The 15,219-nt window shown below is 40.4% G+C and overlaps 2 protein-coding genes across 2 annotated transcripts in view; both read left to right on the top strand.

Annotated features, from left to right (window-relative positions):
- The first annotated feature begins 8,088 nt into the window (after window positions 1–8,088).
- Window positions 8,089–14,296, top strand: LOC113582826 (UDP-glucuronosyltransferase 2A1-like). Its single transcript, XM_035527181.1, has 6 exons — window positions 8,089–8,858; window positions 10,007–10,155; window positions 10,574–10,705; window positions 11,274–11,361; window positions 11,582–11,801; window positions 12,313–14,296. The coding sequence occupies exons 1-6, from the start codon at window positions 8,138–8,140 to the stop codon at window positions 12,593–12,595; spliced, it is 1,593 nt and encodes a 530-aa protein (XP_035383074.1). The 5' UTR covers window positions 8,089–8,137; the 3' UTR covers window positions 12,596–14,296.
- A 492-nt stretch (window positions 14,297–14,788) lies between these two features.
- Window positions 14,789–15,219, top strand: part of LOC113567902 (UDP-glucuronosyltransferase 2B17-like) — a 1,636-nt gene continuing 1,205 nt past the window's right edge. Inside the window, exon 1 of the mRNA XM_035527541.1 lies at window positions 14,789–15,219. This exon is cut by the window's right edge and continues 302 nt beyond it. Within this exon, the coding sequence (XP_035383434.1) occupies window positions 14,789–15,219 (431 nt within the window).

Genomic DNA, 15,219 nt, shown 5'->3' with positions numbered 1-15,219 from the left:
CTTTTAAATTCCCCTTTCCTCTTATTAGGGTAGATCCATACTGTTACAGTGCAATGCCCTTCTATTAAAGTAACAACTGAGTTTCTTCCAATTGTGTGGGCTTCTCTTTCATGGTCTGTCTGCCAATAATGTGGAGAGTTACAGTATCCTGGATTGAGCCTTTCTTTACTCCTGGCATGACTGTCAAGCTAAAACCTGGCTTTTGATTTGGGATAATATACCAGGCCACAATACTGAGGTGTTTGCCCTGTCCCTGCACTTAGATAAGCGTTGATGGCCATCATGAATACAATCTAGTATCTTGGCTCTATTCAGGTACCTCTATATACTAATCCGTTCTGCATATACACTTCACATTTCACAAAGAAAAACTCTTCATTACTGGTGTATGAGTTCTAAATATGCTCTGGTCATCCTGACTATATGTACCTGATTAGAACTTATAACCTCTCATCTGCTGCGTGGCCATAGCAGATGGCACTTGTTTGTTCAGTGATTATGGTAGTTGATTTGTAATTGGAAGGTCACTGGTTCAATCCCTACTGCTGCCACTCTTGGGTCCCTGAGCAAGGCCTTTAACCCTCAAGTTGTATTCAGTAAGCTATTTAATTTTAAGTTGCTTTGGATAAAAGTGTCAGCTAAATGCTATAAATGTAAATCTTCCTCAGAGGCACTACTGCTACCAAAAGGAAAATGCTTGAAACTGTATCTGGCAAAAGTAGTGATAAAAGTTGTCAGCCTCTGGCTATCTTTCTCAAGATGAATATGCCAGAACCCGCTACAGCACCTGGTGAGTTTGCTTTGGTTGTTCTCTTGGACTATTCTCTGGTTGGTTAAGGTAAGCTCTGAGTTTACTTACTTTTGCCTTAGATTCTGTTAAATTCAAGGCTTCTTGTCTGAACCTAACTGTTTGTTTGTTGTTAGCTGTAATTACTCACTGCAGGTTTAGTTTCGCCTTGACCCTAGGAGTGAATTGGGGAGCAGACACAGCAGTTACTGAATTGTTAAATTAGGACGACTCCTCTACAGACGTATATTTGTGCAGCAGTTATCAACACCTGTAGTTCCTCATCTACACTGAGACTGAAACTCATCTAAGTATCTTTTTTTTCACACTTTTTCAGATTTTCATCAGATACATCCACAATCCTAAACATCTTTCCAATCTGAAATGTGTCTCGGAATTCCTGTCTACATATCCCACAAATATCCGAGATACTAACATCGTCATAGACAACACAATCTCAGCAACCTCATTTACTCCCAATGTTCAGCACAATCACAGACCATGGTGGCAGGAGAGCTCTGGAATTGCCAATCTGCTGTCCAGAAAGCTGACTTCATCTCAGCCCTAGCAACCCTCTGCTCACTACACTTCCTGGCTCTAGCAAAGACCTGGATCACCCCTGAGAACTGTCCTCTGCCTTTTCATTCACACATTCGCCAAGACGTCTTGGCAGGCATGGTGGCACAGCTTTACTGTTATGTCCAAAGTGGTGTTTCACCCCATTTTCCTTCTCTCTCTTTCAATCTATTCTTTTAAATTTCACGCTATTATAGTGTCTATCCCCACCATACTTCACATCACTTTAATCTACCACCCTCCGAGTTCCCTAGATAACTTCACTGATGCTCTCCTGATTCAATTCCCCATTGAAGGAAACCCACACATTCTTCTTGGTGCCTTCAACCTTCCATCAGACAAGCTACATTCCTCCTGCATCATTTCATTGTTGACATCATTTGACTTTGTCCTCAATTAATCCCCTTAGACTCACAGTGTGGGCAATGTTCTGGGCCTGATTTTCACCCAGACCACTACAACATCAGACATTGCAGTCACCCGCCCTCCACCCCTCAGACCATCACTTTCTAGCCTTCTCTCTCTCCCTCCCTACTCTTTCCATCCATACCTCCCCAACGTGTTCTTCCTCCTTCCATTGCAATTTACACTCAATCACTCCCTTTTCCATAATTTCTACTATTTCGTACAGCTTTCCTCACTCTAACTCTCTTTTTTCTCTTTCCCTGGATACAGTTTGTAATACTTTCCTTTTTACACACTCCTCATCGATTACTCTTCGATGCCTTCTCTCCTCTAAACCTGTAAGATCTCCCCCAACTGCCCCTTGGCTAACAGAAGCTCTCCACTGCCACAGGAGCGAACTAATGGCTTCAGAGAGGTGGTGGAGGAAATCATAACCTAGATTCAGACCTCAGCTCATACCAATCTCTTCTTTCCAAATTCTCAATGGAAGTAACATTTGCAAAGTCATGCTACTACAGAGGAAAATTTGAATAATCAGCATTTGATCTGTGCAAGTTTGGCAGTATTTTTTCTAAATAATTCTAACAAATAAAAGAAACATACAACAGACCTTCCTAACTTCCTGACACATAAACAGAGGCAAAGCCCACACCCAACAAAAATGGCAGTCACTCCCTACCACCAGTGTCCAACACCAAAGTACCAGACAAACAATATTTATACTCTTTATACAATCTCTATATGTATATATACAGCTACTGAAGCAGGAAGAGCAAAGCCAAAGAACAAAGTCCAAAAATGGGGGAAACAAGGTCATACACAAAAGTCATACAAAATTGCAACCACAAGCCAAACAAACAAACCAACACATGCAAATCAACAAAACTGTCTCCCTTCTCTTCCTCCTTCTCTCTTGTGGGAGGGACCATTAAATAGTAGGAGCAGTTGTCTTGAAAGCCCAGTGAGGAATGGGGCGAAGTCTCAAATGGAAGAAAATCCTGGCAGTGAACATGGAACACATACACTCACACACATCCATCTTTCCGTAATAGGCTCCAACATAACCACAACATTATCCTGTCTGTCCTGTCCAACCTTGGTGTGACTGGCCCTGCATGGAAATGGTTTCAGTCATATCTGGAGGGATGGTCCTATTGGGTAACATGGAGAGGATCCACAGCCAATCTATGTAGACACTCCACCGGTGTCCCCCCAGACTCAGTATTATTCCCGCTTCTCTTTTGTTTGTTTACTCATTCTCTTGGTGATGTAATATCTTCTTGTGGTTTCTCCTGGCACTGCTACGCTGATGACACCCAATTATTTCCCACCCTCCCACATGCAGGTTTCCAGACGTATCTCAGCATGCTTGACTTACATTGCGTCATGGATGACAGCCTACCACTTGTAGCTTAACCCCAGTAAAACCAACCTTCTGTACATCCCAGCAACGTTCAGCCCTTAACATGACCTCACAGTTTCCTTTGAGAACTCATTGGTATCACTTATGAAGCTGCTCGTAGCCTGGGCATAACTTTGGACAACCAGTTGTCATTCTCAACTCATGTTTCAAATCTGTCCCAGTCTTGCAGATTTCTTCTTTTTAACAAACGAAGGATACAGCCCTTTCTCTCACAGGAAGCCACACAGGTACTTGTGCAGTCTATTGTAATCTCAAAGCTAGACTACTGCAACTTGCTACTTGATGGTCTTCCTGTAAGAGTCATCAGTCTTCTACAACTTGTCCAGAATGCAGCAGCATGATTCAGATTTAAAATCTTGATGCTCCATACATGATGTTAATGGTTAAAGCCCAATCTGTACCTTGAGTACTTCAAACCTCAAGTTGAGCTAGATTTGAAACATCATGTTTCCAGTCTCATGGAAGAGAATCAATACTATTCTCTGTCCTGGCTTCCAGATGGTGGAACAAACTGGCTGTCCAGATAGCAGAGATCCTTGCAGACTTCAAACGCAGACTGAAGACCCATCAATTTGTGGAATATTTAAATGACCACTGATCCTGCACCTATGCTGAGTAACTGAAACTCTAGTACTTATTGTAGGGTATTGTTAATTGCACTTATTGTTGTCTGAGAGCTTATTTGTGTTTTGCACTTCTAGGCATCAGCACTGATCCCTGTATTTCAACAGTATTCTAGTTCAATAGTATCTTGAACTCTAACCTACTATACTGGCTAGGCTGTATTGTATGAATGAATGACAAAACACTTTTGTAAGTCACTCTGGATAAGATCGTCTGCCAAATGCCATAAATGTAAATAGAACACTGCGCCCACTCAGTCCTGCAATGATTTCCTCTGCTGTTGTCAGTATAAACGTTTCTCTCTTGACTGCTTTATCATGTTCAGCTGCTTTATTATGTCTTCACTACATTTTCAGATTGGCACAGATACATACTTTTCCTGATTTCTTTGAGACTGGAACCATGGGTGCACACCACACTGTAGGTTCTGTCACACTTTTTATGATGCTCTTAACCTCTAGACTCTCCAGTTCCTCCTTTATGTGTTTGAAGAGTAGTATGGGAACTCTGCATGCTGTGTAGACTACATATGTTTGGGCATTCTCCTGGATATTCACTGGCTGTGTCTTGAACGGTACAAACACTTCACTGCTGACCTGGAAAAGTTTTTATTAATCCCATTGTCTGAACTACTGGTCCACTGAGTAGGATACTCACACTCTCCTCATTTTGTCTTTTTGGTCTCTCTCCTTATTCTTATCACTGTTTTGTTTTAGCCATTTTGTGTGTTTATGTTGGCCCTGGGCAACTTCTTGTATGGCACATGAAACCTCGCCTTGCTGGCTAACCCGAGCTCTCACCTCCCCTTTTTGACAGGCTTCCTGAGTTTTGATATGAGCTGTAACATTCATGACAATTCTTTTTCCCAGATTCCCATCACTACCCATCTCTAATGTGTTGCTCAGAATTAGCTCTGAAATCACAGTGTACATAAAAAGCATGGATTAATGTTTCTACTTTCTATCCCTCACGCTGCATCTGCTGATGGAAGCAGGCTCTCTTGTAAATTATGTCATGCTTCAGAATAAAGTAGACAACAAACTTGGCCATGACTGCATTTTAGTCTCTTCTCCTTCTGCAAATGTGAAAGAGCTAAACATGTTCTCTGCTTCCCTACCTAAGGCATAAATGAGAGTGCTCACTTGCACGGGACCCTCTTCTTTATCCATCTTGGTCGCCATCAGTTAGCGAGTTTGTTCCGCTCAGCCCACTCCCCGGGTTTCTCAAAACAAAGGCTCTCCGGTGGTTTAAACGTCACTATTTTCAGTTCATTCACCAGCTTCTCTTGGTCATTCCAAGTTTCCTTTTAATATGGGAAAAATGCTGCCTTCACATACATGGGCTGTGTTCTGCATACAGTATACTGCATACTACACTTAGTATACACTGAATACTGGTCCCCATAGTAGTACACAGTATGCAACAAACATAAACCATACGATAAAGTCAAGTGAATATATGAAGGTTCCACCCACTTGGGAAAGATTTTCTGACACCATTGCATAATGGTATGCAGTACACCACGAAGATAGCTCTGGTCATGGTCTGGGTATCTTTTGTGTACTGGAACATTTTATTTCGGTTGCATACTACATAGGCATACTGATTTGGGGCCCAGTCAGTACGCAAGTAGCATGAAGTAGACTATTTTGAAGACAGCCAGGTTTCCAATTCAGCTCCACTTTTTCGCAATGCCCCCTTGTGAATAAAAACTGTTGTGATTTCTGCCTACTATGACAATACAGGTGTTCCGGTTGTGACGTCAGTAAGGATTTGAGTGTAGGAAAGACTTGTCTTTATTCTTCATATCAGAATAAAGAAATATATGAAAGAGCATAGCAGCGAGCTAAACATAACAGAAATAGATAATACTGGCGGTAAGACTCAGGGCACTGAGACAGAAAGTAGCAACCATCCTTCAGGCATCTTGTAGAGCACAGTAGTGGAGCAATGTGCAGGAGGCAAACAAGGCACAGGTACAATCAAGTGGCTTGGAGTGGGCCAGGTGCACTGTGTGTGTGTGAGACAATAGGCATGTCTCTCGAGTGGGGTGCCTGGTAAACCATGACACCAGTGAATTCAGCTCTCCCCGTTTCCTCTAGTACTATACAGATGTGAAATCATTATGCTTTCGTCTGGCACTGCATCGGTGTATGGGAGTTATAATGTTAGGGTTTTTTTTTTGTTGTTGTTTCTATAACTACACTTATCTTTGCGTTTAAGAGCTTCCAATGAAATACGTGTGTCTTAGAAAGTATTGTGAGCAGAGGTTATAATTTGTAAACATTAGCTGGATAATTAGTTACTTTTGCTCTGTTTCCAGCCTTTTTGTATCTTAGCGAGGTAGGTAGATTTAATGCATCAGTTCTAATTTTAATTCAGATGCCTTTAAATAATTTATGTAAATATGTAGTTCTTCACAGACATGTATTGGTCACACTTAATTTATTGTTATTTTTATTGATTTGTTGTTTGGTGTATCATATCTCTGCTTTGCAATTTCAGTCTTTTTTTGGTGTTGTTTCCTCTGTGTGCCTTTTTAAATAGTTGACAAGTCATTTAATTTACTTAAACTTAGAACTCACATTGTCTTCAAGGTATACAGTTATTATTTTTATTTATCTATGTTCACTGTTGCAAAGTTCCAGCATATATTACAGAATTGATCCTGATGTTCATGAATTAATAATATAGTTTATTTGATTTTCTCAAATCCTTCCATGTTTAAAAGTAATTTTAGAATGTATGTTTGACAGGCACTAATGCAACCATAACTAATGTCATCCCTGTTGTTTGCAGATGACCTTAAACTATGGGCTCCTGTGGACAAGCCTGGGATGCAGATAATTTACAGAGTGCCCTAGATTGGCACTGGGGTTGGTCGGAAATATGGGCGCTACCGATCAACTGGGAGAAATGCTCTGTACTGCGTGTCGGTCCCAAATTGCCTGCAACAAGTTATCAGCTTGGAACAGTTAATATCCCCTCCATCAGCCAGATCAAAGACCCAGGCCTCACCCTGTCTGGTGATTTCAAGGCTAGTGATCAATAGCAGGATTCAGCCTCGAAAGGTTTCCGTGTGGATGGTTCGTAGGGCCTTCGGTAAAATCACCGGTGCCATATTTGTTAGGATATTCTCAGCGTTTGTCAGGCCACACCTAGAATATTGCATTCAGGCAAATCCACCTTGTCTTGTGAGGAACAAAATGGCCCTGGAACGTGTTTTACAGGTTGGCACTAAGATGGTATGCGGCATGTGAGGCATGGACTATGGCACTAGGCTTGAAACCCTAGGGATATTCTCCTTGCACTATAGGCAGCTTTGAGGAACATTCTATGAAACTGATTAAGCCCAGGTCAGACTGCATCAGGCCCGAGGCTCGGTTCTCTAGTCGGGTTATAGACTCGTGGAACTCCCGCCCTGAATATGTCATCATGGCACCCACAACTGCAGCTTTCAAGGGATGACTGGATGCCCTTTCCCTGCATCTAGGCATGTTCCCGCATGCGTAGTACCTCTCTTCTTATTTTACTTCTGAGCACACCTTTTTTACGTTTTCTTTTGGCTTTGTCTTCATTTTACTAATGACCCGTCTTTCCCCTGCCCACTTAATTATTTTCCTTTATTTTCACGTGATTGGTGCCAGTGGGGACAGCTGGCGCTGGTCGTGTGGGCCTTACTGGTTGGGATGTGGTTGACTGTGCGTACTACCTTGGTTCCTAGGTACCGGATAGCGGCACTATGCCAGTCCCAACGACGCGCAACTGGAGAAACAATCACGGGATTTCTTTCCTAACGTTCCGGTCCCCATCTGAATCTGAAAACAGCAGGTCTGCATACCAAAATCATTTTTCAATCGTTAAAATATCCTTTAAATGCCCTATGAGAAGTAGACACATTCGGTCGTTGTTTTTGTTTCGTTACATTCGTGTAAACTAACTGAATCATGTGTCATAAACTTCGACGTAGTCTTTATTGAGGTTGTTACACAACCTCACATACCACCTTCACAACATGCAACATACACGGAGGAATAACCGTTTGTTTGCGTGCAATTTTAAGCGACCGATGACTAAATGTAACTTGGCTCACTAAAGGTATGGCACATTTGGTGGCAATATACTACAGCGTTAGATATTAAAAACAAAGACGCTTTTCACTCTGTCACTATATCTGACAGGAGCCGAGCTCCTGTAAAACGATAGAGAAATAGCCAATAAGAATCGTCCTTCCCGTATGGCCTGCTCCGCCCCGTCGAAAGTTACGCCAAGTTCCAGGAAGGAACAAGAAAGCACAGGTTTTCTGGTCTTTAGTGTTCGGTATGATGATATTAAGATATTTTCTCCCCTTTATAGTTTTGCTGCTGAGCAGGTGTGAAAGCTCTCTTAGTGGCAAAGTGCTGGTGCTTCCTGGTGAATACAGTCATTGGCAAAATATGCGTGCGATTGTGGAGGAGCTTGTCGATCGGAATCACAACGTGACTGTTCTGGTACACACAGCCTCACCTACGGTGAAACGTTCGCAACAGGAGCGCTTTGAATACATGGTTTTTAAAGTGAACATGGAACAAGAAGATGCTCAGCATCTGTGGCAGAGCTTTATCGCTGCATGGATGAGTTATGATTCAACTATGTTTCAGAAGGTGTCTTTATATTGGAACGTTTTGTCCGGATTTATGATTTATGTTAAGGAAGTTTGCTATGGAATACTCAATGAACAACTGATAACTTTGCTTAAAGAGTCACACTATGATGTGATTTTCTATGATCCAATGATGCCATGCAGTGACCTGTTGGCAGAGACGCTCGGTGTGCCCCACGTAGTGTCTCTGAGACTCACTTTAGCGTACTACTATGAGCGTATGTGCGGACAGATGCCAGCTCCGCCATCATACGTGCCTGCCGTAGCCAGCCAGGCGCATCTCACAGATCACATGGATTTCACTGAGCGATTAGAGAACATGTTGCTGTACATTGCTCACACAGCTATATTCAGACTACAATCGATGTTTATGTTTGATAGGCATTACACCAAAATAATGGGTAAGGCAGAACAATTTCTCCATTGGTTTTGCAATTCATTTTTTATGGATCCGTGTGTAAGCGCTGAACATTTATCACTGTGTGTTTTTTAACATTTTCTCATTTTCTGCCATGTACCAACAGACTCCACTTTTCCATGCACGCACACACACACATACATACATGCATACATACATATACAGACGTACAAAGAAAAATTCAAAATTGTAGTACACTGTGTGTGTGTGTGTGTGTGTGTATAGATATAGATATAGAGAGAGAGGATTGAAGAGACGGGGTGAACAGCTAATTATTTATGGATTCATGCCTAAATGTTAATAAGTGTTGAACTTTTGTTCATCTTCCTGAATAGGTCTACTCCAGATATTGGTAGTAGAAAACAAATGAACTGTGAAGGTGATGTACAAGTTTGTTCATCTGACTTAGCCTAAAATGTGTTTACATCCTGATGGGCTGCTGGATCACTAAACCAGATACAGTGTGAAAGAAAGAAAACAACAACAACAACTCTGTAATCAACTGCTGCTGTCCAGCAGTACAATCAGAAACTTCTCTACAAGAGGATGGCCTCTTGGAAATGTGATGTAGTGATCCCATGTGTTAGTTTCCCATGTGTTAATGTGGTCTACATCATGTCTTATACACATATTCAACAGCCACAAGGGTATAGTAGACAACCTGGAATGTTGTATGAAGGGAGTGAGTGTCATGCTTCAGTCAAGAAGCTGCCACTTCGCTTTACCCTGTACAAGGAACTACATGACCAAGGAAGTTTCAATTTGCACAATTTTATCAGACCAAAGGGGGTCAAACCTTAGCCCCCCCCCCCCCCCCCCCCCCCCCGTCTCAGAAAATGAGGGGCCAAGAATCAAGTGACAACTGTCCTATTATTCTATCAAAAGTTGTTTGAACATCATTTCTATCTAACGGTGTGAACACCTCACCTGCTTCAAAAATACATAACCTTAAGTGGCCTTTTCTTTCACAGCTCACATACCTTGGACTACAGGAAGGAATGAACTGTATAGGCTTAGTCTGACAAGTTAGAAATAATTTTAAAAGCTATTACAGCAGCTTTAAACACCACTTACAATCACCGGCAACCTGATATGAGTTTGTCCCTCCACCTTTGCTGCTGTACTTCACAGGCAGACCCACAACCTTGTGTGACACTGTGGGAAAGGCTGACATCTGGTTGATCAGATCCTATTGGGACTTTGAGTATCCACGACCATTCCTGCCAAACTTCAAGTTTGTGGGTGGACTACACTGCAAGCCTGCAAAGCCTCTGCCTAAAGTAAGATCAGCCTTACTTGTTGTTTGTTGTTTTCAGCCCTGGGTTAAACATCCCGGAGGTTCACTGCTTGACCTTTACTATAGATCTTAAACATACAAACTTTTAACACTCAAATAGGTAGGAGTTCATGCAGTTCATTAGCTACAAACACACACATAAGCCCAAACACACACATAAGTAATACTCGCAGAAATGGTTTGAAATATATTCATAGTCAAAATTAATATTAGATATCCAGCTGGTAGAAAAAGGTTGATTTTTTGGCCATCCTGTGAATTTGAATATTTTAAAAAATCAAGAACATTTTTATATAATGTTATCATATAATTTGCTATCATTTCTGACATATTGAGTAATGTAAGAGTATGGCTAGAATATATGCACCTGTTTTATTATAACTGCTATTTTGGTTCTGTAGGCGATGGAGGAGTTTGTTCAGAGCTCAGGGGTTGATGGCATTGTGGTGTTTTCACTGGGATCCATGGTAAAGAACCTCACCAAAGAGAGAGCCAACACCATCGCTTCAGCACTCGGGCAGATCCCTCAGAAGGTCTTAGTATGCACTATTATATATTGCTGACACCAGTGCTACTGTGAGATCTGGTCACAATACACTTAAGTGGAGTGGGTCTGATCTGGGATGTTTCTTCAACATAATCTCATTAATGTGTTATTTATTCCATCCTTCTCTAAAATATGCAATTTTAGTCAGATGGTACAACCAGTCCAGGTACTATGATTATTCAAGTTTTTTCAAAGGTTTTTGAAGCTAAGAATTATTCACTGCATTTTCATATATATAAAATCTAATATCATTATAATCAATGAAAAAGAAAAAAGGTGTGACAATTTATTTAATTAATACTGATTTTGTCCTTTGATTTGGTGTTGAATTTGGTTGATTTTTCCATTTGAAAGGATTCAAAAGACCACATAATCTAGGAACCATCCAAATTGTAAAGTTTTTTGTTTCATTCCTGATTACATTTGGGGGAAAAATAGGTGGAGAAAATTGTTTGTCAGTATTGTGTATATTGACATTTCTTAATTTGGTGTTAATATAGTATAACGTGTAGCTGAGCTTTATTCTCAGACTTGATTTCTGTGTCTAATTACAGGTCTTGTGGAGATACTCAGGAGAGAAGCCTGACACTCTCACTCCTAATACAAGAATGTATGACTGGATTCCCCAGAATGATTTACTAGGTAAGGAGAGAATTTTATATATATATATATATATATATATATATATATATATATATATATATATATATATATATATATATATATATATATAAATTCTTTTTTTTTTTCTTTTTTTAAAAATAAATTTATTTATTTATTTATCTGTCTGTCTGTCTGTCACTCACTCACATCTTTGAAGTGAATGGTCCTCAACATGTACTGAAAATTTGTATCTTAACAGGACATCCTAAAACCAAGGCCTTCATCACCCATGGTGGGACTAATGGGCTGTATGAAGCTATTTACCATGGAGTCCCAATGGTGGGTTTACCACTGTTTGTTGATCAGCCAGATAACATGAACCACATGAGAACAAAGGGAGCAGCTGTAATCCTTGACTTCAACAAAATGGAAACCAAAGACCTGAAGGAGGCTCTCACCAACGTTATATACAATCAATCGTGAGTTGATCCTTTGATTTCAATAAAAGTACTCCTTGCAGGAGTCCATTTTAGAGGTGTTGAGTGTAAGATTACACAGCAGCTGTAGGACTGCTCCCTTCTCATTCAAACACATGAAACCCCTCATTCTATGTATCCTCCCCAAGAAGAAATTTTACTTTGGTGATATAAATGAACTTACTAAGTGAACTTTACTGCTGATATCACAACCCTTCATACTGATAGCACTTACTGCCTCCACTTTATACTGATGGTATGATGGTATTCAATGCTGCCAAGCTTTATTTTATTCCTCCCTCTTCCTTTATCCCTTGATCCTCCCCCAAAATCCAATTTACAGCATACTCCTAGGTTTTTCAAGCTAGAGCAACCATAAATATTTAATTGACCCAAATCACATATATCTGCACTTTAATCAGTTAGACTACTAGAAACTTCCAGCATTCTTAGTTTCCATAATCAATTTTCCACAAACCTTATATTCCAGACTCTATTTAATTTCTTCACTCAGGTACAAAGAGAATATAATGAAACTGTCCCGCATCCACCATGATCAACCTATGAAGCCTCTGGACCAGGCTGTCTTCTGGATCGAATTTGTGATGCGGAACAAGGGGGCCAAGCACCTGAGAGTAGAAGCCCATAACCTCACCTGGTGCCAGTACCACTGCCTGGACGTGGCTGCCTTTTTACTCTCCATAACTGCACTGGTCATGTTCATTTTTGTGAAAACATGCAGTTGGATCTTCCTTAAATGTTTAAGAAAGACCACAACAAAGAACAAGAAAGAGTGAATAAGTTAGTGCATATAATTGTATTATTAATTATGGAATAATTGTATGTGAGTTTGGGAGCATCAACATTATACTGTGCTACAGTATCAGCTATAATCATGAAGGTGTTTTATCTTTGCCCAGTTTAATACTGAATGATGAACCAAGAGAAATCACAAAACCAAAAATGCCCACTTGATGGTGCTGTCCCTAAATGTTAAGAAAATTGGAATAAATTATATACATGTGTAGGTTTCCAACAAGAATGTGTGTAAGTACACATACACACACACAGCTCACAGTGCTGATTACTTTACATTCAGTTTAATTAGATTTGTGTAGCACAGGAAAATAAGCATTTTGGTGTCAGTTCCTAAACTGCAAGCAAAAGAAGATGCAAGGAAAACCGCCCTTTCAGGTTTAGCCAAAAGCAGTAGGAAAGAAATAAGACTTTAATAATATAAGGGGAATACCCGAAATTGAAGTTCAGGAAACAGAGTAAATGTAGGCAACAAGGAAGGCAAAATTGACCAAACAAACAATTCCAAAGGCAAAGGATCAAAAAACGGAGTGTAACGGGACTCCAGCCCATTCCATGTGGACAAACAGCAGAGCCGAACATTAGAGGAATAATGTGGACAATACCTGGGGCTGAAAGACTTTTATTTTAATTACACCTCTATCAGAGGGAACAAACCTGCTGTTTGCTGGAGTTTTGTAAAGTTATTGTAATTGTCTTACATTGTTCAAGGTGGTCAACTGACTGTGTAGACAACTACTAGAGTTAATGTATATGTGTAGATACAGATATATTTATTATAATAACGTAACGGGAGTTTTGGTTCAAAGCATGTACCTATTTGTTTTGTTTAGCGGTTGTGAAGGGATGAGTTAAGAGTCGTGCCCAGAATTGAGAGAGTTGTAGTTTTGGTTCACATTATTGGAGCAGGTAATTTTCCAAATAGAAAGCGGGAGGATAAAATTGTGATTAATGGCTCTGTGTTTGGATATGTGTAGTTATTTTATTTGGGATAATGGGAAAATGTTTTAAATGATAGCCTTGGTTTGGAATTATAAGGGAGAGATATTATGAATTTAATAAATTAGGTATCTAGAAGCCCATAACCTCACCTAATCCACCATGATCAACCTATGTAGCCTCTGGACCAGGCTGTCTTCTGGATCGAGTTTGTGATGTGGAACAAGGGGGCCAAGCACCTGAGAGTAGAAGCCCATAACCTCACCTGGTGCCAGTACCACTGCCTGGACGTGGCTGCCTTTTTACTCTCCATAACTGCACTGGTCATGTTCATTTTTGTGAAAACATGCAGTTGGATCTTCCTTAAATGTTTAAGAAAGACCACAACAAAGAACAAGAAAGAGTGAATAAGTTAGTGCATATAATTGTATTATTAATTATGGAATAATTGTATGTGAGTTTGGGAGCATCAACATTATACTGTGCCACAGTATCAGCTATAATCATGAAGGTGTTTTATCTTTGCCCAGTTTAATACTGAATGATGAACCAAGAGAAATCACAAAACCAAAAATGCCCACTTGATGGTGCTGTCCCTAAATGTTAAGAAAATTGGAATAAATTATATACATGTGTAGGTTTCCAACAAGAATGTGTGTAAGTACACATACACACACACAGCTCACAGTGCTGATTACTTTACATTCAGTTTAATTAGTTGATTCAGTAGGGTGTTCTGCGCATGTATAACTGAACATTCAATAAAAGTACTGTTGGATTTTTGTTCTGGTTCTTTGATGATTTCATCATTGATAAGGCACTGATGTATTGCTCAAATCTGAATTTATCAGATCTGTATTGCTGATATGTTGGGCAAGGCAATCCAGGGTCTAATATAAGTCATGTCATTAGCAGATTTTTCAGTCAAAATGGAAGTGGTCTATGAGGTTATGGACAAGTGTTCTGTTGTCCTGCAATGTACAAAATATACAAAATGATTAGTTCATTCTGTGACGTAGTGATACATTTTTTAAAAATGAATGTACTGGGTTAGAGAGAAAATAGGTTACAGAGTTTAAAGTTAAAATGATAAGGGCCCAGGTGTTGGCATTTACACAACTATTCTCAATGGTGGATTGTGTAATTTAGGACTGCAGACCTCTCATTGGTCAGTGAGCCATGTACTGCCTCTAAAGTTAACATTGTGTTCAGAGATACTTGGTCACACTATAGCCATGACTGCACGTGGGAGAGCTGCTCTCAGTATATTGCTCCTGCTCACTGTGGCCCAGGCTCCACTGGCTGTGACAGCAGGGAAGATCCTCGTCTGGCCAGGAGAATTCAGCCACTGGCTCAACATCAAAGTGATCATAGATGAACTAATATCCAGAGGACACAGTGTGACTGTTGTTACCCACAGTGCTACACCCTCTGTAAAGACAACTGAGCATCCGGGCTACAATGTGGATGTAATACAGGTGCCTTACACTAAGCAGGATATCATTAACATCATGTACAGATTTCGAAGGTACTGGACATACGATCTGCCCAAAGATAACATTCTCCAGGCATCTCTAAAGCTCAAAGAGCTGACTGATGTGACCATGGAACATAAAACGATACTGTGCAGGAAGCTCTTTGCACATGGAGATCTCCTAGAGAAGTG

The sequence above is a fragment of the Electrophorus electricus genome, chromosome 6 (genome assembly GCF_013358815.1).
Source record: "Electrophorus electricus isolate fEleEle1 chromosome 6, fEleEle1.pri, whole genome shotgun sequence".
Taxonomy (NCBI): Eukaryota; Metazoa; Chordata; class Actinopteri; order Gymnotiformes; family Gymnotidae; genus Electrophorus; species Electrophorus electricus.
Note: the sequence above shows the minus strand (reverse complement) of the source record. Positions and strands in the feature narration are given on the sequence as shown.

Coding starts and splice junctions, on each gene's coding strand:
- LOC113582826 (XM_035527181.1), top strand. CDS start 8,138: ATGATGATATTAAGATATTTTCTCCCCTTTATAGTTTTGCTGCTGAGC. Junction 10,156..10,573: donor CTGCAAAGCCTCTGCCTAAA/GTAAGATCAGCC, acceptor TTGGTTCTGTAG/GCGATGGAGGAGTTTGTTCA. Junction 11,362..11,581: donor TCCCCAGAATGATTTACTAG/GTAAGGAGAGAA, acceptor GTATCTTAACAG/GACATCCTAAAACCAAGGCC.